Consider the following 27,612-nt stretch of genomic DNA (forward strand, 5'->3'; position numbering starts at 1 on the left):
CGCAGAAGAGCAAATTCAGTTAATGAACCTGATCAGATACACACAATGACTCCTGCCTTCCTTGAAGAGGCACTTAAAAACTATGATCTACAAAGATTCTAACATGACCATAGTCAGCGACCTGTGGCAAGTCGAGAAGCAGGGTTCCCCTGGCTGGAGCAAGTAGATGCATTCATCAATGCCCTGCTGAAGAATATGTGACCATATTTGACCACCAAAATGAGAAGGACCATTAACATCCTGAATTAATGGGCTTAGTGGTTTTCAAATGAGGTATTTTCATGATGGACGTGGTGTGGATTCAGCAAAGTCTGCCCTTTAACAAATACAGCTTCAGTTTCAAAGATTTGATTAGGCTTAATACCATTAGGGAACCATTACTGATTTTATGCTGTTGTTGTTACTGGTTTAACTATCAATTTCTGAACCAAAAATTGCAGACAGTTGGCTTGACCAAGAGTCAAGGTTTAGGAATGCAAAAGCAAATCCAAGGTACAGATGAACTTCAGATGTGGACAGGCTTCACAGGGTTTAAAGGCTCTCCAGAGTTTGTCAGGTCACAGAGGCTTTCCTTTTTTTTATGGGGTGTGCACGTGCCCAGTTGTTTTTTTGCATTTTTTGTTTGTTTTAAATACTTCTGACCTCAGCCAGAGCAAGTGAAATTCATTTGAGCAATTACTGCATGCAATAATTAAAAAAACCTCAAAACAGTCTTGTTTTATTGTATACCATTTACAAAAAAACAAAACAAATGAAAATGATCTTCTTAATAAGTAATCCTTGATCACCACCACGTGTTTCTCAAACAGCCAGATGTTCACAGTTTAAGAAGCCAAATAATACTACTACTTTTTTGTAAATGTTAATTGTGAAAGAACAATAATAATGGTTTTAGTCAATCATCATTAGTACTTGAAAGTACAAATATAAATTAAATAAGACTCAAAAAACTTGTACAATAAAATCTGCTATACACAAAGCTAATTAAAAAGAACTGCTCTCAACCTGTGTTGTGGGTTTCATCTTGTTTTAAAATTAAAAGCAGTATTTATTTTTCTGAAACATCCAAATGAATGTTCATATCCAGATGTCCTTACAAAGAAGCATGATCTCCATTCTTTTCTCATTTTTTAATCTGTTTACATTTTACTTCTGATTGTCTTTTTCTTCCTTGGCAATCCTCTTTGTCACACCACTGAAATACTTCTCACGGAAAGAATTGTGTCCCCTGTATGGCATATACTGGCCATCCAACAAGTAAGAATTCTCATCTTGATCCTGCATGGTATCAAAAAGCAAGCATTAGACTTCAGAGTAGCAGGTTCAGCAGGTGTTGCCACTGATTTGCTTCCAGACTTTTTCAAACAATTACAAGTAAAGGTAAAGTAGTTAGTTTTTTTTTTTTTTACAATTCAACAGCACCCATTTAAGACACTACACTGATTTAAAGAATTTAAAAGATAGAATGCTAAGGTTTCCATTAGGATTAAGAAGAACATATGCATTCTACTTCAAAGTCTTAACATTTAACAGAAATGAAATTCCATATGCCATGGATTCTCATTTGACATTGATCAAATACAAGCTGTAAGCAGACAAAGGGATTTTGTTCATGATGTTACTTTTTGTTTGTGTTCCTTAATGTACTCATTCAACCTTCCATTATTCTACTCTGTACAGCAAAATTATGCAACTTGTCAGTTTTAACAGCGCTGCATCACTGCAAATATTTCATCTGGCCTCACCAGAATCCTACCCTTACATGAATGAATGAGCACAGGTACTAAGCTACACAGACTTTTATATAGGCAAATATGTATTTTCCAGAAAAAATGCCATCTGGAGAATTCCATCACTCAGAGTTCTCCAAGGCAGGTATAAACAGAAGAGGAACACAGTCAGTTAAAATGAGTTCCTACAGTTATTGAAGCACCATCAGAGAAAATTTTTTGTGCAGCATTCATATACCTCTGAAAGTTAAAGTTGACACCGTTAATCCCTACACATTATAAATATTTGACACCAGCCAACATAGTTTAGAAAACTGGCCCACTACATATACAAAGGTTTAGTTCATAGTGTACTATGGCTTTACACAATTAAGATACTTGTCAATTAACATTAGCAATGCTATAACCTAAACAATACATCAAACTTTAACCTGAGTGCTAAAGAAAATTGATGGGACTTCTAAAAACAGTGTTCTGCTTATGGCTGATGTCACTTTATTATGGTCAATAGCAAGATGGAAAGGTGACAAGCAGCCTCACATAGAACAACTGAACTGCACAAAGAGAAAATAAAAACGAGCACACAACAGAACTAAACCTCGATTTAACTGTTTCTTCTTAATGCATATTCACTGTTTTTTTAAGCAATGCAGTTACACGCAGATTGGTTCATTACTTAAGTTTACAACTCAGAGTTATTTGTTCATATTTATAAATAAAGTTACCGTGGAATGCTTTAGCATAAGTAGTAGAAACATGGAAGTAGATTTTAGTCTGTATTTTCATACTACAAATGTGCAAGGATCAATTGAATCCTAATGAACAATCTCTCCCTTCACTATTTTGTAGCCTTTCCAGGTTTTCGCCTAGCAAGATTCAACACCTAACCTAGCTTTGGATATACTAACACGCATTCTAAAAGGGGTGAAACAAAAGGTTTTTCAACAAAGCAAGAGGCTTGTGTGCATGTACAAGGGCCCTCTTGTGGACACAATGAGATATTCCTAAAAAGTAGTTCTCACCTGCTATTGCAGCAGATACAAGTAACGTGACACCATCTTAAATTAACTTGCTAAATGTTTAGTGCCAAGTAGATATCTAACATATAAAGCATGTATGCCAGTAGCAGCTCCATTTAAATACTGCACCACTGGAAAACAGCAGAAGAAAATGACTTCAGTAAACCTACAGTAGTACCTATTGTCTTTTGGTCACCTGTGAGAGACTGCTATCTCCAAGACTATTCTCAGGCTGATAAACCCCGTGGTTTTAACATATTCATGGAAAAAAAAACCCAAGAAAATTACAAGATTACTACAGGCAGACAGGAAACAAGGAGGGCTTAAGACACTCTCCTCTCAGAGCCAGCCTGTACTCACTTCTCCACACCACTCTGAGGAAAAGAGTGCTTATTCTTCTCCTGAATTTGCAGGTCAGAAATCCTTCTTTGAACTAAACATGTACTTTTATATTGTTGGGATGTGTTTTAACAAGAATTCTACATAATTCACTTATTTTGAGAAATGGATGGGATATTTGACCCTGAAGGATAATGATATATGGGTCAATGATATTTTAACATAAAAATTAATCCCCACAACCTGTAAGAGGTCACACATGTGTACACCACTCATTTTGATTCTGTAAGAAACAAAATGCTGATTCAGGGTGAAGGGAGGAAAGAGGAAAGAAACTTCTCCCTCCTCTATCCCCAAGCTGGTTAAGGCAAAGAGAGGATATACTGTGTAAGAGAACAAACTTAAGTAAAACACAGGTGTAACAGGAGTATCTGCATTCATCAAATGGAAAGAGGCCTGGTGCACCACTCCACAGCAGAATCTATCTCGAAAATCCAGGCCTCATCAAAAGCTCTGCAAACCTCTGCTCACTAAATGAGAGATGTGAAGCCATGCATGGGTTTATTGGGAAAGATTATAAAGGAAGCTCCTGGCCCACATCACAGTAATTCCAGTTTAAGAGGTTTCATTCTGTATCTCTCCCCTGCGCAGGCATGACTGCCTAATAGAGATGGTTATTGCTTAAAAAGACCCCAAAAAACCCAAGCAACCAAAACAAACAAAAAAAATCTACAGATTGTGAATTGCTCCTTAAAAGAGAGAAAAGAAAATAAAGAAATCCTGAACTACCTGGAGATACCAACGTTAGCATTTACTAATCAAAACAGTTTTATGGGCAACATGAGAATTGACCAAAGTAAAATAAATTCTTGGATTTCAGAAACTAATGATTTCCAAACAAATTCTAAATTATGACAATTTGTATCAGGGAGCTAAATGGTTACAATCTGAACACCAGGAGTACTTGTTCAAAAAGCTCTTCATTAAAGAATTTGTTGTGACAATTCGCACTAGAATTTGCCTGGGCATCAGACAGCAGCTTGTTTTAGTAACGAAATAAGTCAAACACCCTCAGTTACTCTCTGTCTTGAGTAGCATAAATTGATAGAATATGAAAACTAAATATATGACAGGAACATTCTGCATTAAGAGAGATCTCTTACGGAGGGTGTCAGGGGCAGTATCAAGTCTCCCTCAAATGCATTAACTGTCCAGTACAGTTAAAATGGACATTTTTTAACTTTCTTTTCCTTTTTCTTCTGAAAAAGAAAGTAAGTTTAAATTTAGGCTATAGAGTTGAACCACAACATTTTAAGGAAAACAGTCTCTCTCTCTCGACATGCTGGAAGAGAAATAAGGAGTGCTGCTCGTGACACACAGCTGCATCTAGGTATGAGTAACTTTTTTCCCTCATTTCCTTTGAAACAACCATACGTAGTTTTCAAGGCATAAAGTTTGTAATTGGTTATTTAACAAAAAACAGTGAGACTTCCCAAGAAATAATTTAGAAGATCGAACAGCAATGATCAGCCTACTTGGCACTAAGTCAGCTCTTTCCCCAGTGTGTCAGAACTACCAAGAAGACAAAGACTTCTTCCTTTATTTGTAAAATTCAGAGGAGATATTCGTTAATCCCTGGTCATTCTTTATCATTATCCTTGGTTATCATTTTGAATAATTTAGGTTCTCTAAACAGTAGACTAATTGCAAGCAGCAGTTATCACATAAATGTTGCTCTGAAATGTTTTATGATGAGTTCTCTGACAACGGCAAACCAACAAAATTCTTGTCAAAAAGCTACCAAATTGCTTTTAGCTACTTCGAGTTTTCAACTCAACACTTACTTGTTGTAACAACAACACTAAAATAGGTGTTGCAGATCTCAAATAAATAATGACAGAGGTGGAATAGGAGGATGCTTAATGATAACAAGAAAGTTTTGCTTTTCTTTAAATCTTGGCAAATATTAAGTGATATTCTAAAGATTTTTAACATCTAGCATGCCTCAGTTCAGCTCCAGAGTAATTACCCACATTCAGTTTTTGTTTAAAGAAAAAAAAAATTATTCCTAGCCTTATCACCTCTTCCTACCACTCTACACCTGGTGCTGGACAGCTATACAGCAGTAAACAAAATGGAACAGTTACCAAAATGGGGACAACAGGGTCATATCCAGGAACAGACACTGCTAAATTCAACAGGAAAATTTCTACACCAGTAACAACTCTGGAGTGACCATGTGACATGGAAATTTTGGGGTGAGCACTGTGCTGGGAGAACAATGGCAAAAGTTGTCTGAAAAGTTAATATAAAAAAAGCAGCACCTTAAATATTAAAAAATAAATAACTGCTCTGCTCATATTATACATATGCTGGAAAGCCTATTCATATAATCACTTAGTTCAGTGAGAAATCTTTTCCAGTTGGCATGATTTCACTGTAAACTTAAGAAGAACAGACTGGATGCCTACTAGACAGTGAGTTATATACCACCTTTTGTGAGGCTTTTAATTCAACATATTTGATCTACACGTTAATGATTACTTGCGATAGATCAATACTTCATCAAGACATACTCACTTTTCGCATTCATTTTGGTCTCCTTTTTATTACAATTCCAAACAAAATGCACCACCAATTTCAGTAACTAATTGAATTCATCTCCATTTAGGAATTTAGAGTGTTAATAGTGAAATCAAATTTGCTGTGAAATCTGCAATTCCTTATTGGTGCCAAACACTGGGGAAACCAAAGAACTGCATAATGACACTATATGATTTGTAAAACTTCTTAGCCACTTGCAAGTGCTGCACTAAGCGGAATTAAAAGACAGCTGTGAGTGCCTGTTACAGACCAGTTTAGTAAAACAGACAGGAACTGTCTGGAAACATAAATGTTTGCATATTCATAAAAATTCACTCTTTCATTTAAGAAAACAGCCAAAACACTAACTACTGAATTTTATGATCACATCTGGTGAGTCAGAAATATTCAATTCAAAGGTTGCTCAGAATATTAAGAAATGAAAAGCCATGTTCCAGATAAGGGACACTGAGGTGGGGAAATCTTAGACACCAAACAAGACTCTAAACCAAGCAGGCACTAGCTAAGGACTCAATATGCATTTTGTTCTTTAGATTAAGTTTTACATCATCAAAAACCATAAATGGGTTCTGGTATCTTTAGATTGTCTAAGAGACATCTGCAGGCCTGAATATAAGCACCTGAGCAGTTTTATCTAAGCAGCAAAACTGCCAAATAGTCTCGGGTGCTCAGAGCTAAGCATTTCCAGACATGAACCTGTCAAACCACATAGTGAAGAACAGGTGATGCACAAAACAAGAATAACAAATGACAAAAGTCTACTCGCAGAAGAGTGGATATATTTTTTAGATTAGAACATGTTATCCCACAGCACTGGTATTAATAAACCTCCTGCAGAAAACCTCCCTGAAAACCCTGAGACACACATGTCAAAATTTTTCAGCATCTACCCTCCTGCTCCGCTACTGGTGAAGTCGGCAGCTCTGACACTGAACTCCTCCACCTGCAGTGCTTTTAAAAATTCAGGTGTTGCTTGAGAACTGCACTGGATCATGAGCATTATGAACACAGTACTGAAACCCTGCTGTGTTATTAGTGCAAGCACCACGCAGACACAGCAGTTTGACTGTATCTCCTGTCATCTGAAATAGCTCTTCCAACTGACAAGGATTGCACTAAAAACACTTGCTCACTGGGTGCATTTTCATTAAGCATTTGCCTCACATTTGCGTAGCATCTCTTTTAACAGTATTGAGTGAGAGAAGCAGCAAGAATGGAAAGGAGACCTGAAAGAAATATTCCCTCCCCCCAGTGCCTCAGGAGAGGCACTTAATGTGTCCCAAAACAAGAAAGAGCCAGTATGCTTCACTGTACTTTTACATCTTCAATATTATCTCAAAAACTAAGAGCTCTAAAGATGAAGTAACAGAATTGAATATGGTTTACCTGTACTGAAAGACCCACAAAGCCATTTAGTATTTACTTGGGCATCAAGTTACACTTCAAAATCAATGGAAACTTAGGCATCTCTGTGGATGAGATACACAAGTAGCCATAGGTTCAAAGATCTTTTTCACACTATTCAGGGGCTTGCTTGGGATGAAGAGTTTACCAAAAACTGAGAAGAAAAAGAGAAAAAAACACTGCCCAATTTTACAACAGCTCTTAATCGGACCATAAAAACTCAAGTGTGATATAAATAAGGATCAACTGGCAAAGAGCACAAACTTGTCATGAATGCAATAGCTACTATTTTTTAACAGAATGTAATCAAGAATTCAAGCTTACCTTGAATTCCTTCACCTTTTCCATGGTAATCAGGCGCCTTGATGTGTGCCTGGAAAGCATCTGCTCACAGTTGCTAATAAGTTTCAGGCACGGGTGGCGGGGAATGATTTCTTCTGTATATCTGGAAGAAATTAACATTCATAATGCTGTAAGCTCATGAAGTGCAAGACTTGTATCTGAAACAAAATTCTTATAGACTGTTCACAAAAAGGCTTACACTAGAAAGTTGTTATGCACTTTAATCTGATTAAAGAAATTCAGATATCAGTGCTCCAGAGTTTTGACAACATACATTTCAATCATCTTGTGACACAGAGTGTCTAAAATAAATTAAAACCTCACAGTAAAGAGAAATAAACACCCCATTTTCTATATGTATTTAAATTACGTTAATGTATGCACACAGGCCTGCCTGTATAATGTCAAGTAGAAAATATCTCAGCTAACCAGAAATAGTAACTTATCCAATGGGAGCTGTGATTTTAAAAACATATTCCAGACAATATATATGAAGTTGCAGGAATAAGAGACTTAACTCTGGTTCCCTAAAGGAGATCATCACAATTCAATTTCAAACCTTATCAAGCCAGCTCCTAATAGACAGTGCCATTCCTGGACTTCAAAATTTGGTGTTACAAGTCTATCTCATTATAATTACTTTTTCTATTGGTAAGAAAAAAAATCCATTATCATTTAGCATCAGATAGCAGCAACACTGGGTTACAATTAAATCCTACCTATAGAAGCAAGCAGTTACAGGGTTTTAAATGTCCTGTCTCATACGCACCCGATTTTCTGTATCAAGTGCTTTCTCTAGATTGCTTTCAATCCTTCCATTTCTACTGCTGAAAGAGGAATTTACAGATTTAAGACCTTTGCATGCAACTAGAGCAGCAAGAAGTATTGACCTAGCTAATATGATCAATATGAGATCAGACACCCTTCCCATATACTGAAACACAGATCAGTCATTTAGTCTTAGTTTTTGTAATAAGCTTTTATGTAATAGCTACTTCAACATAACACAGAAGATGGGTTCTGGTATTGTCAGGGACTATGACTTTGTACAAAATGCCTGCTCTCATGTTTCTCCAATGCTTAGGAGTGAACAGAAGTCAGACATTAAAATGCAGAACTAAACAACTTAAACATCTATCACTTCAATTTATAAGGCATGAAAGAGGAGCTTCACGTTTTTCTTGTGAAGAGGTGGATTTTCTGAAGGCACTTTACAAAGTAAAGGTATTGTTCTGGGAGAAAAAGAAGTCAAATGTAACATAACACAAAATAGGATCAGTCTAGGTGCTGATGGAAAACTTGGCATTTCTTAAGATAACAGTGAGCTGTTAAACAAGTAACTCAATACCAAACACAGATTTGTAAATAAGAAAAAAATAACCCAAACAGTACTGCCTCTTTGTTTGCTCCAAAACTTCCAGACTGCAAAACAACCTTTTAATCTCTTCTCATGTGGAATCAAGTTGCTACTTCCGCTAGCTGAAGTCAGAACATGCTTCTGACAAAGGAGAATAAAATTAATTCTCAACTGTTCTTTCTATTACACAAGACTTTCAGTGCATCCAGTACCACCAAACTCTCTCTTCCTCCTACAAAGGTAGGCACTCCGCCACATCATCTTAAATTTTTATATATATAATAAGGTTTATAAATATAAAGTTTATAAATACAAAACCATATAAAAGACTGACTGTCAAGGAATCAAAAGAATTCCAACTCAACAATGACTTCAATGTCAGATTGAAAGAGTAAACTTTGGAGTGAGATGCTATCTTGCAGAAGGAGAGATCATTATCAGTTTGTTAAAAAGCCTTGTCTGTTAGCATTAATGCATGTATTTCTACATTCTTTCAGGTAAAAATCAGAACCTTATCAAATAAGGAATACAGAAGCAGTGGTTTTAACAGACATCCATTTAAATCCAGTTTTGGCTTTAATTTAAGGTAATACACAAGGATCTCAACAAATGAAATTGAAGGCAGGTGTTGCCAAGGGATATTTGATAATACAACATGTTCGTAGAAAGTATCTTCTCTTCCCCCTACATACTTGTTTTAACGTCTGTTCCCTTGTTCAGCATTACAGCTGAAAATAAAGTGACTGTACTAATATTCTGTGCTAATATAGTGACTTCAGTGTTTCAATTCACAGTAGGATATACAAATTCACTTTTTACGAGGCAACTTAACTAGACCTCCCCAAAACAGCAACTAAAGCAGATCCTGAATGTGCAGTTCCCAAGTCATCTAAAGTAAAACACTTTACACAGCTGTAGTGAGGAAACATGTTTTTTATCAAAGTTCAATGAGCAGACAGAAGAATTCTGGTATCTTGATGAACAGAATAAATTCAGTAAATCCAAACAGTTTTTATTGGCATGGAAATCTTAGAATTCACAATTACACACAGTCTGTTGAGGTTAAGCATGTACAGACAGACATTTTGAACAACTAACTATAATACTGTTAATGACATTCATTGCTTTGTTTTTGAATTGTCTCACAATGAAAAAAGACTAAAGATAACAACTCTATCATTTATTAAAAAATGCAAACTGCTAAGTGCACTCTCCTGTTACAGCAGCATGTAAATGAGATGGCTTCATTTGATTTCCAAATTTCTAAAGCACGTAATATACAGGATATATAGGACAGTCATAAGCCATTTCCATGGTGAAATCAGGGACAACCACCACTTTATTCATCAGTATAGTTTGACTGCGCATAGAAACATCTGACATTGTAAAAACTACCTTCAGAGCACATCTGTATCTGGAAAATACTCTGAAAAACCTACAGAACTCCTCACTTTACAATGAAACAGTTTAAAAAAACACAAAACCACAACAAAAAAAAGCCTCAAACCTTATCTAAGAGATGCTGAAGTAAGGTATGCAAACAGCTGTCTTTCCTTTTAAACTCAGTTCTGAACCCAGGCTGCACTACTGAGCAGACAGGATCCTGCAGTCTCTGCTGGCCTCTCTCGTCCTTAACAGGGCTGTTCCCTTATGATTCCAGCCTCTCACTACCATCTCTTGGTCACTTGACTTTTATTTCTCAGAAGAAAGCTAAATTAGCAGTGCCAAACTCCAAAGAACCAAGAATGGTTTTTACAGGACCTTGTCACACGTCTCTAACAATTACTCCAAAGAAACACGTAATAATATGTACCTTGAAAGTTTAACTTTCTAAGCTTAAACTTCAATTCACTGGATGTCCATTAGCAATGACATGCTAAGGCTTTTTCTGTTTGGTAAATAGTCATAAATTGTCACCATTCAAAAACCTTACTTCAAGATCTGGTTGTCCTCACACGAAGTTTTAAAATACAAAGTCTGGGCACTACTCTTGACTGCTGGTACTATGGGAGCTCCAGCTGTACTGTGCCCCAAAAGAAACACAGTGAGAGTGCAGCATCCATTCTGACATACAACACAACAGAAACCAACAATACATACTCAGGCCTGTATATCGGCAGCCAGTAAACTAATCTTCCTCCCATCACCAGATGTTCTGCCGCAAACTTCAACAGGTCAAAAAAGATGTCACTTAGATGATAACTGGATGAAACGAAGATGTGATTTTCTGCGCTAAACAAAAAATTGTACAAGTGTAAACAAACATAAAAGCAAGGGTAAAACCTACATTTCTTAAAATAATAACTAAAAAAACCCACAACAACTAACAAACCAAAAACAAACCCAGACCACAAAAGCACTATCTGACACTCGCAAAACTAACTGTGACAGTCCAGAAATACAACTTCTAATATGAGGAATATGACTTTGCAAGTTCCCCTAACTGGCTCTTAAGACTATCATCCTCAGTCAAGGAATCACAGGTATACTGGGAATAGTTGTTTCGCACAGCCATCTTTCTTAACAATTTAGAGTAAAACACAGAAGACAATCAAGGCCAGGCAGTGAAGAAGCCATGACCTGTCTCTGAAAAGAGTAGTGGAAATCCAAAAGAGAAGAGGTTGAGGTAAAATACGGGCATTCTAATTTTAGACTGATTTTGCAGCCTGTAGAGACTGAAGAGAGCTTTCTGGGAACAGGATAGGATTCAAAATCTGAACACACACAAATGATAAGCAGGGAGAACAAAACCAGGAAGTAACATACTGGTTTTGCAAACAGAGCAAAAATGGGTTTTCTTCTTTAATTATAATTGCTACCATTTTTTTAACTGTTGATGGCCAACCAAGAAGTAATAAAGATTCTAAAATGCAACTAGATTTCCATTAAGACATCTATAGTCTACAACAGACAAGACAGCTCACCTACCTTCTTTCAACCGACTTAACTGCTTCCTTCAGTGAACCTGTTCTGCGAGTAGCTTCTCTGATACCATATGGTGCTAGATAAAGCAAATGCATAATGCAGAGATGAGAACCTCATCCTTTGTCCAAATAACACACAATTATACCATACATACACAACAGCGCACAAACTGTGCCTTATACAAAGTTAAAAAAAAGAAAAGCTTTTACAAAGTAAAAGTCAGTAAGGGAAATTTCTTTAAGATCTACTAAAAGTTTATTACTCCAAAAGGTTACTTTAAAACTATTTCAAAGAAAGCCCTTCAGCTTTCTAAGAGCTTCTAATAGCCTAGAAGTTCACTACACTAAAAAAGACAATGCTTTTCTGTTTTGTTAATTAAAAGATATTCCTTAGACTTCCAACATGTGACAAATAATTCCATCCTCTTTTGTTTGCCAGACGTGAACATGTCCCCTACAGCACTCAGCTAACCTTTTTCAAAATGAAATTAAATACGCTGGAATTTCTTGCCAGTACATTACACAAACGGTAATTCTCACACCTAAGAACCAGAGACGGCTTTTTCTCATACATTTTTGCACATTTCTAATAACATAACATACTTATTTCATGTTCAAAACCACTGGTTTTGTGAGACTTGTTTCAGCATCATGGAAGCACCAATATAACCATCGCAGGAGTCTTACAAATTGTGTCACACTCAGTTCTGAATCCATATTAATATTCTACACTGTCTTATTGCCAGACGGAACAAATAAAAACTAGCAAGCAACCCACGAAGAAAAGTCACACTCCCTATTCCTAATTAACATGAATGTCTCATCATAAGAGTCAGTACTACAGATCAGAAATTGCTGTATCAAGGTCTTTCATTTATTCACCTAGTTTCTATTCCCTCTCATACATGACAAATGATGTTTAGTACATAGGTTGCTAAAAGAGCAAAGGATCCTTCCAAAATGCTAATGCTTCTAGTTAAGTGTACTGGAAACACATTAAAACTTCTCTTTGGAAGCATTACAGTAGCATTTGACATAAGTCTCCAGAAGCCCATCAGGGTTGCATGTCAGACTCCAATGTACTGCAGATCAAGTCCTAACAGCAACATGGACTGTTCTGAAAAGAAGTCTCTGTGCATCGATAAAGTTGTTCGATTCAGTTTTACTGAATAAGACTTCTTCAAAGGATGATTTTCAGCCATATTGATTTCTGCTGGTGAACACAATATTCTTTCCACGGAAGAAAGAGTTACTGCCAGCTTTGTTACATATTTCTAACTACCCTTAAAATAAATGCAGAGATGTCAAATGCAGATCCAATTTCCATAGTGCTGCTCTCAATAATCACCTCTGATAACATGGAAACCGCAGATCTGATAGCTCATCCAGACATTAAATCAATGCACATAGGCTCAGACATTGGCAATAATCTTTTAGTCACTGCTGTTAGTCAACAAAAAGCAGTAACAAACTTACGGTCTGTAATGATTGCGTCGAACAGCATCCCTTTTCGCCATATCGGCCTTGAAGAATCAGCAACCAGCGCATCGAGGTAGTATTTCTCTAAACCATACTGTCGGAGATTAGCTCTGATATTTTCATCTGGCCCTCTCCATTTCTGGTTCTTTCTGCTTGCCTTGCCTGGGAAGGGAGAGGGCAGAGAGTGGGGAGAAAAGCACACTTAATAAGAAACTATTATATAAGAAAAGCTTTCCATAATACTCTACCATATAATTTAATGGAAAATAATTAAACATCACTACTAAACCTGTCAAAAGTACTTGCAGTAAACTTCAGAATTAGTAAGGAATAATGAAAATACACAAGAAAAGTTCTGCTGCACCATCTGCAAAGGGTGTCCCAGAACGTATTTATAAAGATGTTGTTTTGTAAGATGTTCTCTCTGACCATCAGTCACAGTCCTGTCCACCAGGTCAGATATAATTTGCACTGCAGATTTTCAGAGAAGTAAGAATGAGATTAGACTTCCTGGGTTAGGTTACAAGAAGCTTCATACATCACAGGTTAGAGAGAGCACACAGCTGTGGTAATTATTACTTGGAACTTTGGTTTTTATTATTCCTTTTTTAAAATATTTCCTGCTTAAAAATAAGATAATATTTTAGCTGGGATACGTGTAAATTGGTGAATAAAAATAAGCATAACCAAATAAATCCTAATAAGATTAATACTGCTTTAAAATCCACTACGTATCATCCACTACCACCTTAAATTCCAGAGAGCAAGATTTCAATGGCTTAGAAATACGTAACATACCTAATCCGTGGATTGTGTTGTAATCTATATCAGTACCACACACATATGCTCCAAAGTGTGCTGAGGAGATTAGAAGGCCACCTACACAGGGAAGAAAAGAGGAAAAATATAAACTCCTGTCATAAATGTCACTTGTGTTGGAATTTTTTCCTCAGCAACTTCAGGAGTTTACACAAGCAGTAGCACACTAGACCCAAAGCTAGACCCAAGCATAAAAGAAAAAGAAACTAAAAAAAATAATTAAAACTACCAACCTGTTAGAATCACTATGCAACTATAATCAAAGATAATTACAACTAAGTCTCTTGTCTGCTACACCTGATTCTCCTTATCTTACTTTGCCCTATGTCACTCCTTATCTCGAGACTGCTCTTAGGAGTTTGTTTATGGTTTTCTGTATTTCAAAGCAGTAAGATTCTTTAATCATCACATGATCCAAAACTTTTGATACGACTTTGCAAGGAACAGAATTTCAAACTGTCGGTACAAAATTTGAAAAGTCATCACCAAACAAACGGCAGTTCTACTGTGTCTGTTCGCAAAGTCAGTCTCCTTAACTGCGTCTAAAATCAAACTTGTTGTATAATGTGGCCATTCCCCGAGTAACAAACAATGTTCAAGAGCCTTGCAAATGTAAATATGTCCAGTGTAAACAGCAACATCAAAACAGTTTCTGTAATTGTTATGCCGCGTGAAAACGATACACAAATGCATATTTCTGTGAGTATGCTGCCTATTTGGTCAGTAGTTTTACCAATGTACTTATTCTGCAATAAAACCATTTTTAGTCACTACTACTGAGATCTGCTTTCCTAATTTACCAAAAAAGAACCCTAACAGAAAAGCATGTGTGATTTCCCCTTGAAACTTGACAAGAGTTGAACAGACCACAAAAATGAACAAATGACATTACCTCTTTAACAGCTTCCAAATGAAACAATGGACAGACTGCAGAAGAATACCACATACCTGTGTGGTCAAGTTATTAAATAGGAGCTATGTAGCTAGCAGAATGGTTTAAAACAGAACAGTGACTGAGAACAAGGCTGTGAACCCCACATTACTGATGGCAACAGTCCTACTAAAAAAAAGGGTAAGACTACTGCAGGATGGAAGAGTGGACAAGCACAGGGAACAACGTGCAAGCTGGCTGCGCTGATGACATCAGTTCTCTCATTCACAGGGAGCGTGGAGAGAAGCACTTCAGGAGGCTGCACTGCCCTGAGCCATCCACTCAGGACAAACACATCCCTAACATGCCCTGTGTGCGTGGGCTAAAGTGTCCCATCTCAGAGAACTAGAAAACTCCTACACCATATGGTAACCAACTCTACGAAAACCAAATGTGAGGAAGAAATGAAAGTTTTCAAATTCCTCTGCTTTTTCTTGGATCAGGGAAAAGCAAGTCTACTCAACCCAGAGGAGTCACCCATTTCCCTTCTTGGCTACAATCCCTCAGAAGAGATGGGCAGTATTCCAGAGGGTCTGGACAAATTTAGCTAGTCCTGACCCCAAGTAAGGCATACCACCCAGTCCTACAAGAAAGTAAGAAGAAAGTACTTTGCCCATCTAAGAATGGTTTTAATCACAGGCAAAAAAAAGTTAGGAAAACATGAACTTAAAGTTTTCAATAAATCTCAGCTGGTACTAGTTCAATTGTGTTCACACAGAAGGTGCACGAATACTTAAATACTGTAATATGGTCAGCCCTTTGATCTACTATATGAAACAGATGCTAAGACAGTTAATCAGAGAATCTGTGTCCCCTGATGACTATTAGCAGAATATGCTGGTGGCACAGAACTTCATGCCTTTCTATTGTATGCTATTCCCCCATCTCTTCAGCACCCACGAGCACTGGTCATAGCACTGTCCCCGAAGATGTCAAAGAAAACCTTCTTGCCATTTGCAACTACACAGTATCACAAAATGGCAAAGAGAAAGTAAGGACAAATACCTTCCAATGGTACAATCAACAAGATTACTGAGATAACCTGAACAGATTGTCTAGGAGGAAGCACAAACTATTAAGGTAGAAGACTTGATTTATTCTTCCAGAAACCTCCAGGCTTCTTTGTGCTCTACACTAAGGAAAGGATATTTAAACAGTTTATGGAACTTAAAAACAATCCTGGACGTTCCAATTCTGCTCTATGATAAGAAGGGGAATCAAGCCTCCTAAAAGCCAGCGTGGTTAAAGAGCACTTCATATTCCAGTGTCAACTGCCAATCTGCCACTGTTACACTAATGTGGAAGACTTGTGATTTGGCTTATGCAAAAAACAGTTTCTTTCCAACAAGGACGCACCATTTTGCAAGGCCATTCTGATTTGGCACTATTTACCTTTTCACTGCAAAAAAATCAGGAAGGAACCATGCCAGATAATAAGGCTGCATCAGTAAGGAAATCTGAACTGCAGTTTCAAAATGGTCCTCAAATCCTGTATGTATGTTCATTTCAAACCCATCAGCAAACCCATGCACCTTTAGACTTTATATTACAGATATCCAGGGAAAAAAATCCCCAAAAAATGCAATTCAAACCACTAGGCAATTTGTTGAGAATTTTGTATACTTTTATTGTATTTGTTACCTTTTGAACTGAAAAATGATTTATCATTGATGTTGAATTTCTATAGCTTTGCCATTTCCATGTGATTTTTCTTCCACTGTCTTTACCTTCCTTTTCACTCCCATGAGAATGAATGCTCTCAGAAATTTTTTTTTGTTTAGCAGGTTTTCGTAAGAAGATGCAAAGCCATAGACACCAAAATCAAACAAACTGCTCACAGATAAATAGAGGAATTTCTTGAACCTTTCAAAGAAGGACAAGGACGAGGAGAAAATTTCATAAAACATTATTATGCATGAAAAAAATCAGATCATATATGAACAAAAATTAGGGACAAAAACAGAGTTCACTGAAGCCTTGTGTTTCTGAAAATATTATATCCCTGGTTTGTTTTCCGTGGTACAGAGAAGATACATGCTATTAAGAATTTATCCTACTGGTGACCCTGTAGTGTTGTCTTCTCTCTCCCTAACTAGTGTGCAGTCATTTCTGCAGAAAACTATCCTCATCCTCCCATTAACGTAAGTATTTTTAATTGTATGCATCTTACATGTGGTCATCTTGATCAAAGTTTGGCAAGTTAAATAGGAGTCAGCAGTGTCCTGGGGAGCATCAGGCAAAGGATCTCCAGCTGGTTTAGGAGGGGATTGTCCCACTTTGCTCTGCTCTGGGGCAGCCTCACCTTGAATACTGTGTGCAGTTTTGGGTGTCACAATATAAGAAAGATATTAAGCCACTAGAGAGCACCCAAAAGAGAGCAACAAAGTTGGTGAAGGGCCTTGAGGGGAAGCCATATGAGGAGTGTCTGAGGTCACTTGGTCTGTTCAGCCTGGAGAAGAGGAGACTGACGGAAGGCCTCACTGCAGTCTGAAACTCCTATGGATGTGGAGGGGTATACACTGATCTCTTCTCTCTGGTGACCAGCAACAGGACTGGAGGAAATGGCTTGAAGCTGAGTCAGAGGAGGTTTAGGTCAGATATCAGGAAAAGGTTCTTCACTGAGGGGGTGGCTGAGCACTGGAACAGGCTCCCCAGAGAAGTGGTCACAGTACCAAGCCTGACAGAGTTCAAGAAGCATTTGGACAATGCTCTCAGGCACATGGTGTGATTCTTGGGGTTGTCCTGTACAGGTTCAGGGAGTTGGACTTTGATGATCCTTGCGGGTCCCTTCTAACCCAGGATGTTCTATGAGTCTACTCTGACTCTAAAATCCAGGTCATAAACACAGCCTTCATTATGCTTTTGAAGAAACTCCTATAGGTAGCTTAATACAGTATACTCTGCTATGATTATATGGCACAACCTGACACAACAGATCAGCTATTTCACCTACAAAACAGCTGAGTTTCCCTGAGGCAAAAGGTACTTCTATGTCATTCAGAGTAATATGTGGAATAAAAGCTCCCCCTCCTGGATAAACTAGGAAAAGTTCAGCTAGGGGCGGATACATGGTGTGAGCAGTATTATATCCTAAAGACAGGATGTGAAGGAACAACAAACTGATCTCTACTGAATGCTATGACCCAACTATTGTTATGTTAAACGCCTAGACATGCCCTCAGCACTCTAAATAGACAGCTCTAAAATGCTGCTCGTTGTAACCCCCTGAAAGTGACCGCAGGAAGTACATTAGCCAATTTCACTTCTTGGTCACTTTGAATCTTAGGCAGTCCATGACACATAGGAAGTAGTGTTTAAGCCATGTTGCGTGAAAAGTAAAGACAGATTTTTTAGAAGTGTAAAATAAACTGGTTAAAGCTCTAGAAGCTGATCTCCTTCCCCCAAATCCCTTTCAAGTTAACAGACTACTCATTTTACAATCAGCGTTTGCCTTTGGTATCATCTCAAATATCAACTGAGCACCAGAAGCCACTGCACCAGGTAAAAGTCTGGTGCAAACAGTAAGACAATCTTCTAGATTTTCTCACCAGTTGGAGATTAAAAAAAAGTACCTGTTCCAACAAATGGATCATATACAATATCATTGGGTTTTACTCTCCCATGGTTGGCCATAATGAAAGACAGGCAGGCATCCATGCTTGTATTTCCAATAAAGTGTCTCTTCTTTACACTGTAGGATTCAATGAGTTCTCTTTGGCCATCTGCAATCTGTTGAAACATTTAAAATCTCTGTCAGGTCTTAGATACAAGATATAAGCAGGCAGGATAACAGACGTGCTTAAGTGACACCATCCAAAAACAGGTAACTTCATTTCGTAACACATCACCTTGCTTTCTGACGTCTGAAAATATGACAGACTTCTTTCCAAGCAACAGATATCTTGGTTCAACACCTAGATAAATTCTTCAAGACAGAGGTTAAAAATATACAAACATTTTAGACAGAAAATTCTTCTGAAGAAATAACAATTATAGCAACTTTGCTATTATTCTGAGTATCAGAAAAACAATTCCTGGCAATTCAGAGTTAAAAGAATTTCAAAATTAAGACGAGGAGAAATGCACGTTAACACATGCGTGCACATACACACATGTATGCTTAAGGTCATGCAGAATTTCCTTCTTCACTGGCATTTCTGTCATGCTCAAAATCTATACTCAGGATAGCATTAACAGATCAGAATTTAATGGAAAACCAAACACAGACCAAATGCTAGTACTTTTACATCAGACTTCCAAAATATGTTGAAGAAGACCAAAGCTACCTGCAAGAAAACACGGTCAAAAGCTCTTCCAACACTACCCCCCCACCTCTGGTCAACATCAGTCTTACTGGGTAAACAAAATACACTCGCCTAATTTTTTTTAGGTTGGTTTACTCAGCACTTCAAGAATCCAGCACAGATGGGACAACAGCTGCAATGTTTTACAGCATTGCCACAACACGGGGTGCTTGCACGTTAACCACAAGCACGGAGAACACTCACAGGTCCTAACGTATCACTTGGATGTCTAACTTCCCTGTACACAAGCCACTGAGCATAGCTGTACAGCCTCTGCAGTGGTTCTCCCTCCTTCCAGCTGCCCTTGACATAGGACACTGTTAGCACATATTCCCATCAGTGGCTCATGTCATTCTGGAAGATGTCCTTTGGGGAGCCACTTTTTCCTCACAAAAAAATAAAACACCAGATCAGATTTCCTCAGGATACGCTAATAATGTGGCAGCTTTAAAGGGCATACAGCCAACAGGCAAGAAGGTCTGTAGTGAAGACCTCAGCTGACAGGCTTCAGACAGCTTTTATAAGTGGTTCCTGCTGTAGGCCCTGCACTGCCAGTGTCCCCTTCAGGTCTGTGAGCTGAGCCTACTGATGTCCAAAGCCTCAGGGATCAGTCTGCACCTTTCCGTGGAGGTTCCTGTCAGGACCTCTTGAAGCACTTACAGAATGCTCTAGTGGGCCTGACACAACTGAGCAGGGCCACAAGCCGTCTACAGTTCTGTCTATCTTTCTGTGTGTCTGAAACACACTGCTGGTGCTTTCAGCTGCAGCTGGGCCCACAACAACATAATGCACCACTACAGCTGTGCAGTCTCACAGCTGTGCTGAGTTCTCTCAGTGGAGGGCAAGATAAGGTGTGTTTCCAGATACAACTTCACTTTTTTCCACCTCTAAATTGCTCAATTAACCCACTTTTTCCTAGTCACAGTAAAGTCTCCAAGACTTGCAGTGACAGATTCAGACATAATTATATAGTCTGCTTCCACTGAAAGTCAACATAAGTTTTTACATTTAAAGTGAAGAACACTTTCCTGAAAATACAAGCTCATAAGAACTCATAAGAAGCAAGCATACTCACGCACCCATCTACCAAAATACAGATGAAAGGGCTCTTCTGGAACATTATTTGGGTTCGTTCCATAATCTTCCAAAATCCAGAAGATATGTTCTGGATTCTTTAAATTTACTTTTCCTTTGAATGGCAGAAATTCAAGGGCCTATACAATAAAGAAAAACAGAGTAAAAAAACCTCAAACCAGGATAAATTTTTTAATAGGCACCTCCCCTCCAATAGAAAAAAAACCCAAAACAAACCCTCGACCCCAAAAATCCCCACCACAATTTTACTTGTGAGAAATGATAGATAAGTATTAAAAGTACATTCTCAATTTTATCTAGATTTTTGAAATACCTTTCTTGTAATACAAAATACCTCATATGATTAAGAATTAGAAGTCAGGAACCATAACACTTTTTATTAACTGAAGAGAACCCAACTTTAGAGGAAATGAACTGTACATATTGTTTACACAATTCTCAAGTTACAAAAACAACACTGATGATGAACAATGGGATATAAAATTTCAGTGATGTGCAGCTACACCAATTTACATACTCAGCATTATTTCATGTACACAAAATCTAACAAACAGGAAAGAGTGGCTACTACTAATACAGATAACTTCAATTTCTGTAAATGGCGTAAATAGAACAAATAGCTGATAAAACACCATGTGGAAGAGCAAAAATTAACAGTAATTTAAAAAAATGTCCTAATTATAATACTGATACAGTTAAGAGGAGAGCACAAGTGCAGACAAGAGCATAAGGAGCAGAACAGGAGAATAGCACACAATCCACAGCTTGCAACGGAAGTCACTTGTTCCACATTCTGCAACAATAGAAGCCTAATTCGGAGATCAACTAACAGATTTTCCAAAAGTCTAGCACCTAACTCTAGCCATTTGAATCTTAGTGTTTTGGGTAATAAGCTTCAGTTTCCCCAGCACACTGGGATGAAATCAGCTGTTTCTTTAGCTTTGTATATGCCACACATGGTCTGTTTAGGTAAGCAAAAAAACATTGTGAATTTTGAGGGAATTTTAATTCAGACACAAAGACCTCATTTAGACCTGATAAGATATAAGCAATAAACTTCTTTCAGATCTTTAGGAAACCCAAACTTAAATACTTTGATAGCATGGAATAAGAACAACATAAATGATTAAACTAAACATCAAAGATTTCTTAACCATCTACTTACATCAATCTTTTTTATTTTCTCTGCTTGGGTCAGTGTTTTATTAAATGTATGAATATGTACTTTATAAGTAGAGCCTGACTGTAGATATGGAAGCTGAAAAAAAAAAAGGCAAAGATAGTTTCATTAGTATAGATGCAATGTTATTCAGTGGATAGAGGGACCACATTATCCAGATTCTTTATATGCATACCATCTTGTCCACTGGATAGTTCTTCAAAGAGGCATAGAGCTCCCCCTCAGATCTTCCATGACCCCACAGTTCAAATATAGACCTGAAATTACAAAGTTTTTGAGAGTGCAGTAACATGGAGGAGGCAAAATGCCTTACAGACACTTACTCCTTCTAACCTTCTTGGCCAATTTATTTAGGCTTTACTTCATGGAGTTCTAAAGTGTGGTATTTAATTCTTAGCAAATGTTTTAATTTTTGTTCTTAATAAGGACACATTAATTTTTAATCCTAAGCCAATATTTCAATTATGCCTTTTTTTTTTTTGGTTTGGTAACATATACTAAAAGCATCAGAGCTTTTGATATTGATTAGCAGTGCAATGAAGATGCACTGGTAATCTTCTAAAACTAACATGTCTTCCCACAACCAGCAGCAGGCCAGAAAAATAAGCTGTGGGCTAGCTACACTTTCTACGTAAATTAAGGATACACAGCATACAAAGAGCATGGTATACAGAACATCTGAAAGCTGCTCTGTCATATTTTACTTCCTTAGCTGCCTACGGCTGCTTTCTGAAGTGCAGTACAGTTGATCTCCACTGGAAACACACTGTCCTAAGGACAGTTTTGTACACATGGGGCTCCTTTAGGCAAGAGTGGACAGCCCCAGTCACTGGAGGTAAAGCTGAATACCTGACACAATAAGCACTCAACGGGGACTATGCAGTGCTCTGCAGAGGGGCCCAAACTAACTCTGAAGAACACAGCACAAACACCAGAAATTTAGTATGGTCAGAGACACACCATGCCTACACTGCCTCTCATCCCAAATCATACCTCCACAGCCTCTCTCACAAGCCTCACTGCAAAAATGTTATTCAGACACCTCTAAAAAGGACCAGCTGGAACAATCACTCTCTGGCATACTCTTGTGCTCTTGAATTTTCTAGAAGGACCTCTGCTGCAGTGGGCTGGGCTGAGAGCTCAGATGCCAGCACTAAGGGAGGGTAACAAAACCTTTCCCTTCAAAACTTGATTTTCAATTTTTACTTATCATCATTTTTATCTTTTAATTCCATACACATTTTGAAAACAACCCATTAACTAAACTTATTCAAGGTGAATAAAACATCAGTGAGTACTGTCTCTGGAGTGAAGAACACTATTTCCAGACCCTGACTTGATCATACACCAAGAAAACGTGAATGCTACATAATCAGTCCTACAAGAGTCCTACAAACTCCAGTTACATCTTCTTAATTCTAGAAGGAATCAAAGACTGTTTATTTGAAGACTGCATAAGAAATCTGTATTTGCCACAACAAAACAATATTCCACCACTTCAATTATTGTTTACAAGATTTTAATCTCTTACTTTGCACATACAGTCCGTTTCATTAGTCCCCTTGCCATCTCTTCTGAAGGAATATTGAGAATCCAAAATGGAGACTGAAATAAAAAGAAGGTAAGTGATACAAATACCTAGTTGGAGGACATCAGAAGAATTACACAACTACACAATTCTGTTCTATAAAAACAGAATGTGCATGCTGAATATAAAAAAAAAAAATAAATCTGTTGACTGTAATCATACAGATGATAAATATTTAATTTCAGGCAAAACCGTTTGCTCGGCTTGAATGTCTGACAAATTTTGTTATGTATTTCATTTTTCCACTGTATCTTTGACTTAGTAAAATATTATTTGTTTGCACTTCTCTAGACTATGCATCCCCTAAAGACGGAAAACATCTTGTTACACACAAGCAGTAACTTATTCCTGGTAATATTCTCGGACTAAGCATTGAGACCAAAACCATACAGCTTCCCAGCTGTACTCTTCCAGATAATCTGTCTCATTGATTTAGACGCAAACATCAAATCCAAACTGCTGCTGAATGTTTTCACGGTTCGGCTATTCCGAGAAGAAAGGAGAGTCTCCCAGCAGATGGCACTGCTTCTTTTCATACTGTTAAACGAAGACATGCTGAGGTGTATTTTGTGCATCTTTTCTTTAAGTTCTGAGCCTTTACTGAAATTGAGAGTGCCTCGTTTTTGGAAGATTCCTGATTTTTCTACGAAACTTCAAAATTTATTCAGTTACCCACATTTATCAAAAATACTATAAAGAACATACTTGCATACCATAAACACACTCAAGTACAATATTTGGTCCTCACTTACATTAACACGAATTTCCTGCTCACCACTGAATTTTCCACCACAAAGGGAGAGCAATGATGTTATTTCCTAAATTGAAAATATAGAGGTCAGGCTTTAGAATCATTAATGAATGTTTGAAGAAAGAAAGGGGGAAACAAGGAAAAAAGAGCAGCATAACACAAATTCTATTGCAGACGGTGAGGATTAAGAACAAAATTCTAGAGACAGAAAAAGAAGACAGAATGGCATGTACTACCAACTTTACTGTGGGAACAGACAGTGAAACGCTCAGAGTAGTTGCATAGATAGGACAGAAGTTCTCAAGTAAATTCAGTTTGTATGTACTGTTCATGAACAGAAAAAAAGGTAAGACTTTCCTGCTTTAAAAGCAGCTTTCTCAGAGTTCAGTGGCAAAGGAATGAGCTCCGTTAGGCAAATTTCACTAATCAAGTTTCTCTGCTTCAGATTTTCTCCTTCATCTAAATCTTTACTGCTTAATCCTGCAGTCTCACAACAATATTCCCCTTATAGTATTATACTATTCTTAAAATATTTTTCTGACTAATTCACATTAAAATGGTGTTTCTCTAGTAACACTGACCAAGGGCCAGGACCAGCACTAAACATCAATTCCTTTTCCGTTACCTCTCTGCTTTACGAGTATCTCAACTTGTAAATCCCAATCCCAAGTTTTCTTTAGTAGATGTCTTCTCTAAATCAAAAGACTGCAAACTGAACACACAAAAGAGCAAATCTCCAAGAAACAAGCTAATAAGTAATACCTGAAAAAAAGAAAAAACAATGTACTTAAAAGGCTTTCAAAGTCAAATGAGATGTAAATATCAGGGATGTTTCTCGTGCAGCCCCAACACTAGAAATTACATGCTGCAATCTCTGGATGCTACCGGAAAAAGAACACAGAGGGAAAATTTTATACTGGCTTAAGTTTCAACTGAGTGGGTAAACGAAAAGACTGCCATTAATTATCACCAAAAAATGGAGGAAAGAAAAACCCAGTATGACACTAGCATACGGTTTTAGTGGGACATTACCCCACTCATTTCCCTCTTTCCATTTGAATAGAAGGGACATAAGAAACGTTCAAAAAAATATAAGATTACGTGTATCTATTTCACTGTATGGTCCTGAGGCAGAAAAAGCACCTGAGATTTTATACATGAATTGGTGGCATCTCCACACACCGGTAATATTACCTACAGGAAACTGACAAAAATGAGAAGCAGAAAAAACACGGCCAGCAAGAAAAGGCTGGGAGAGACCAGCTACACATGCTAAAAGTTGCTGTGATAAAGAAAGATAATAATCTGTTTTCAACATTTATTATGGAGGAGATGACTGCATGAGGTTCAAACCACAGCAGTGCTCTGGATGAGAAGTTGGGGAAGATCGTTCCAAGAGTAAAGACAATGAAGCACTGGAACGTATCTGCCTGAGCACATTGATAAGAAAACATCTGACATGCACTGATCTCTCCATTAGAGACAAGCTGTGCTGTAAAACAGAATGCCTGATCCTACCCTTAAGTATCTGACCTAACAAAAAACAGATCCCTGACCATGGAGCACAGTCTATCAACTAAGAAACATGAAACACGTAACTTCAGACGCTGAACAACAAATGCGGACTTTGACGAACACCTTTAGTTGCTGTGATTCAGCACTACCAGAAGAACAAAAGCAGTCCTCTCATATCCGATATGCAGATGTGGTAGAGATGGGAGATCAAGCAGATCATCTAGCTAAAAAAATCCGTCCTTCCTTGTTCCATTGAGCCCTTAACGTAGCTCATGACCAAGCCAAACAGATGGCTGAGCAGAGTACAAGAAAAGGGAAATGGAACTGCTTTCTTCAGCAGCTATAGCAATCAAGTGCCACTATAACCTTGGTGATAAAAGAAAAACTCTTACATATATATCATCATGTTTTTACTTCATCTGATGACCTTGCCTAAAGACAAACTCGGTTGATCATAAATAAATAAATAAATTCATGTTCCAGGCTCACAAAGGAAATACTAAAAATCAATGCATAATAGAAAACGTTAATGAAAACAAGGAAAACAAATGATGCAAGACACATTAAATATTTTATAACGTGTAACGATGACCTACCAATTCTAACAAAATAACTCTATATTTCAGCATTGCTATTTTAAACAATAACATACTATCCTGGATATTACTAGCTCTTCCAGACAGTGCCTAGAAGAGCCCTTAGGGTATCAAAATTTGTTAAGGTATATAGCAACTCCGTAAGTTATCATGGGAAAAAAATAATCACAAGTTAAATTTACAAACAAGATGGCTTTCTTACTAATGTGGAAACTGAGCGTATGCTAAACTACGCATTCACCAAGGGCCCATAAAAACACTGGGGATTAAAAAAAAAGACCAGGGAGCTTCAAGTAAGTTACAATTTATTTTCATTTCAATTATTTCTGTGAACACAGAATAAGGTAAAGCAGATTTAGCGACAGGGAACAAACTCCGCACCCCAGATGTTGCAACCAACCATCACACTCGTGTCAACAACAAGCAGACTGCAGCACTCCAGGCAGGACTTGCTCTGATCCCACCACAGAAGCTGCTCCACTCTCCCTAATCCCACACAGCCCAGGGGGGCACAAACCTTTCTGACTGCATGGAAGCAAACACCCAGAATCACAAGCTAAAAGTGAGCAGTCCTCAGTGCCACCAGTGTGAGCAAGGCTTGCAACCAGGAATGCCAGCCGAGGTCTTGGAGACCTCTGCTCAATCCCGGCCCATGCCACAGGCCCTAGGGCTTCAGAGAGCACCATCCTCACTGCCCCCCCAAATCTTCCTTCTGAAAATGGAGATACCTGCAAATCTCCTGCCTCGCAGAGCTCCATAAACACGTGGGACAGGGAATCACAGAATCAGTCAGGTTGGGAAAGACCTCTGAGATCATGGAGACCAACCTATGCCTGAACACCACCACCTCAACTAGACCGCGGCACAACGCGCCACATCCAGCCTTTCCTTTAAACACCTGCAGGGCCGGTGACTCCACCACTTCCCCGGGCAGTCCACTGGGCACTGGAATGAGAGCTGACCGCAAGCGTCCCCAGGGCAGCACCAACCATTTCTGTACCCACACCGCGCTGGCGGGAGCAGCAGTATAGTTTAAACAAACTTTAAAAGTCACCAAAGCAAGATCCCGAAAGCATTTCTGTAACCCCATTTCCCACCCCAACCACCCCCCTCACAGCTTCCTCTTCTCACGTGGAGCCCCACGTACTCTGCTGGCAACCTCCACTAACGCCAAGAGGCTCTGGAAAAAGAGGCAAGGGCAAAAACAAGCCCCCACGCAGACGCTCTCCACGGGGCGGGAAGGGAGGAGAGGCGGCCCCACGCCTGGGTTCTGTCTCTTGACACGGGACGCGGGGAGCGAAGGCGCACCGGGAGCCCCGAGCCGCGCGGGGCGGGCGAGGCCCCGCCGGGGTCCGGCCGCCCGCGGGCACAGCCGGGACCGCGCTGTCCGGGAGCGCTCCGGCCCCGGGCCCCGGTCCCAGTCCCCGGTCCCGTCCTGGCCCCCGGCCCCCGGTCCTTGCAGCGCTCACCGGCAGGCGGAACTCGAGGTGCTCCTGTGCCAGCAGCAGCAAGTACCGCCGGAGCGCCGGAGCCGCCAGCGCCATGGCCGGCCATGCCCCGCGCCCCGCATGCGCCGCCGGGATGGGGCGGGCTCCGCGCCGCGGCGGGAGCGGCCCGGGCAGGGGCGTGTGGCCC

General features: G+C 38.7%; 1 protein-coding gene across 3 annotated transcripts; it reads right to left on the bottom strand.

Moving 5' to 3' along the window:
• Nucleotides 1-693: 693 nt before the first annotated feature.
• On the bottom strand, nt 694-27,563 carry TRMT11 (tRNA methyltransferase 11 homolog). 3 transcript variants are annotated; one of them, XM_050315917.1, is made up of 13 exons: nt 27,447-27,563; nt 23,868-23,933; nt 23,059-23,132; nt 21,703-21,784; nt 21,513-21,605; nt 20,332-20,466; nt 18,521-18,677; nt 13,997-14,077; nt 13,196-13,360; nt 11,724-11,796; nt 10,896-11,027; nt 7,421-7,541; nt 694-1,278 (listed from the first exon to the last, which is right to left on the bottom strand). In XM_050315917.1, exons 1-13 carry the CDS (start codon nt 27,519-27,521, stop codon nt 1,147-1,149), a joined length of 1,386 nt encoding a protein of 461 aa, XP_050171874.1. In that variant the 5' UTR covers nt 27,522-27,563; the 3' UTR covers nt 694-1,146. The 3 variants fall into 3 exon arrangements, with proteins under 3 accessions (XP_050171874.1, XP_050171875.1, XP_050171876.1); XM_050315918.1 differs by lacking the exon at nt 27,447-27,563 and adding an exon at nt 24,492-25,287; XM_050315919.1 differs by lacking the exons at nt 20,332-20,466; nt 21,513-21,605; nt 21,703-21,784; ... (1 more) ...; nt 23,868-23,933; nt 27,447-27,563 and adding an exon at nt 18,797-18,871.
• Nucleotides 27,564-27,612: the final 49 nt, after the last annotated feature.

This window comes from Myiozetetes cayanensis, unplaced genomic scaffold (genome assembly GCF_022539395.1).
Source record: "Myiozetetes cayanensis isolate MyiCay16 unplaced genomic scaffold, myiCay2020 scf2-11, whole genome shotgun sequence".
Taxonomy (NCBI): domain Eukaryota; kingdom Metazoa; phylum Chordata; class Aves; order Passeriformes; family Tyrannidae; genus Myiozetetes; species Myiozetetes cayanensis.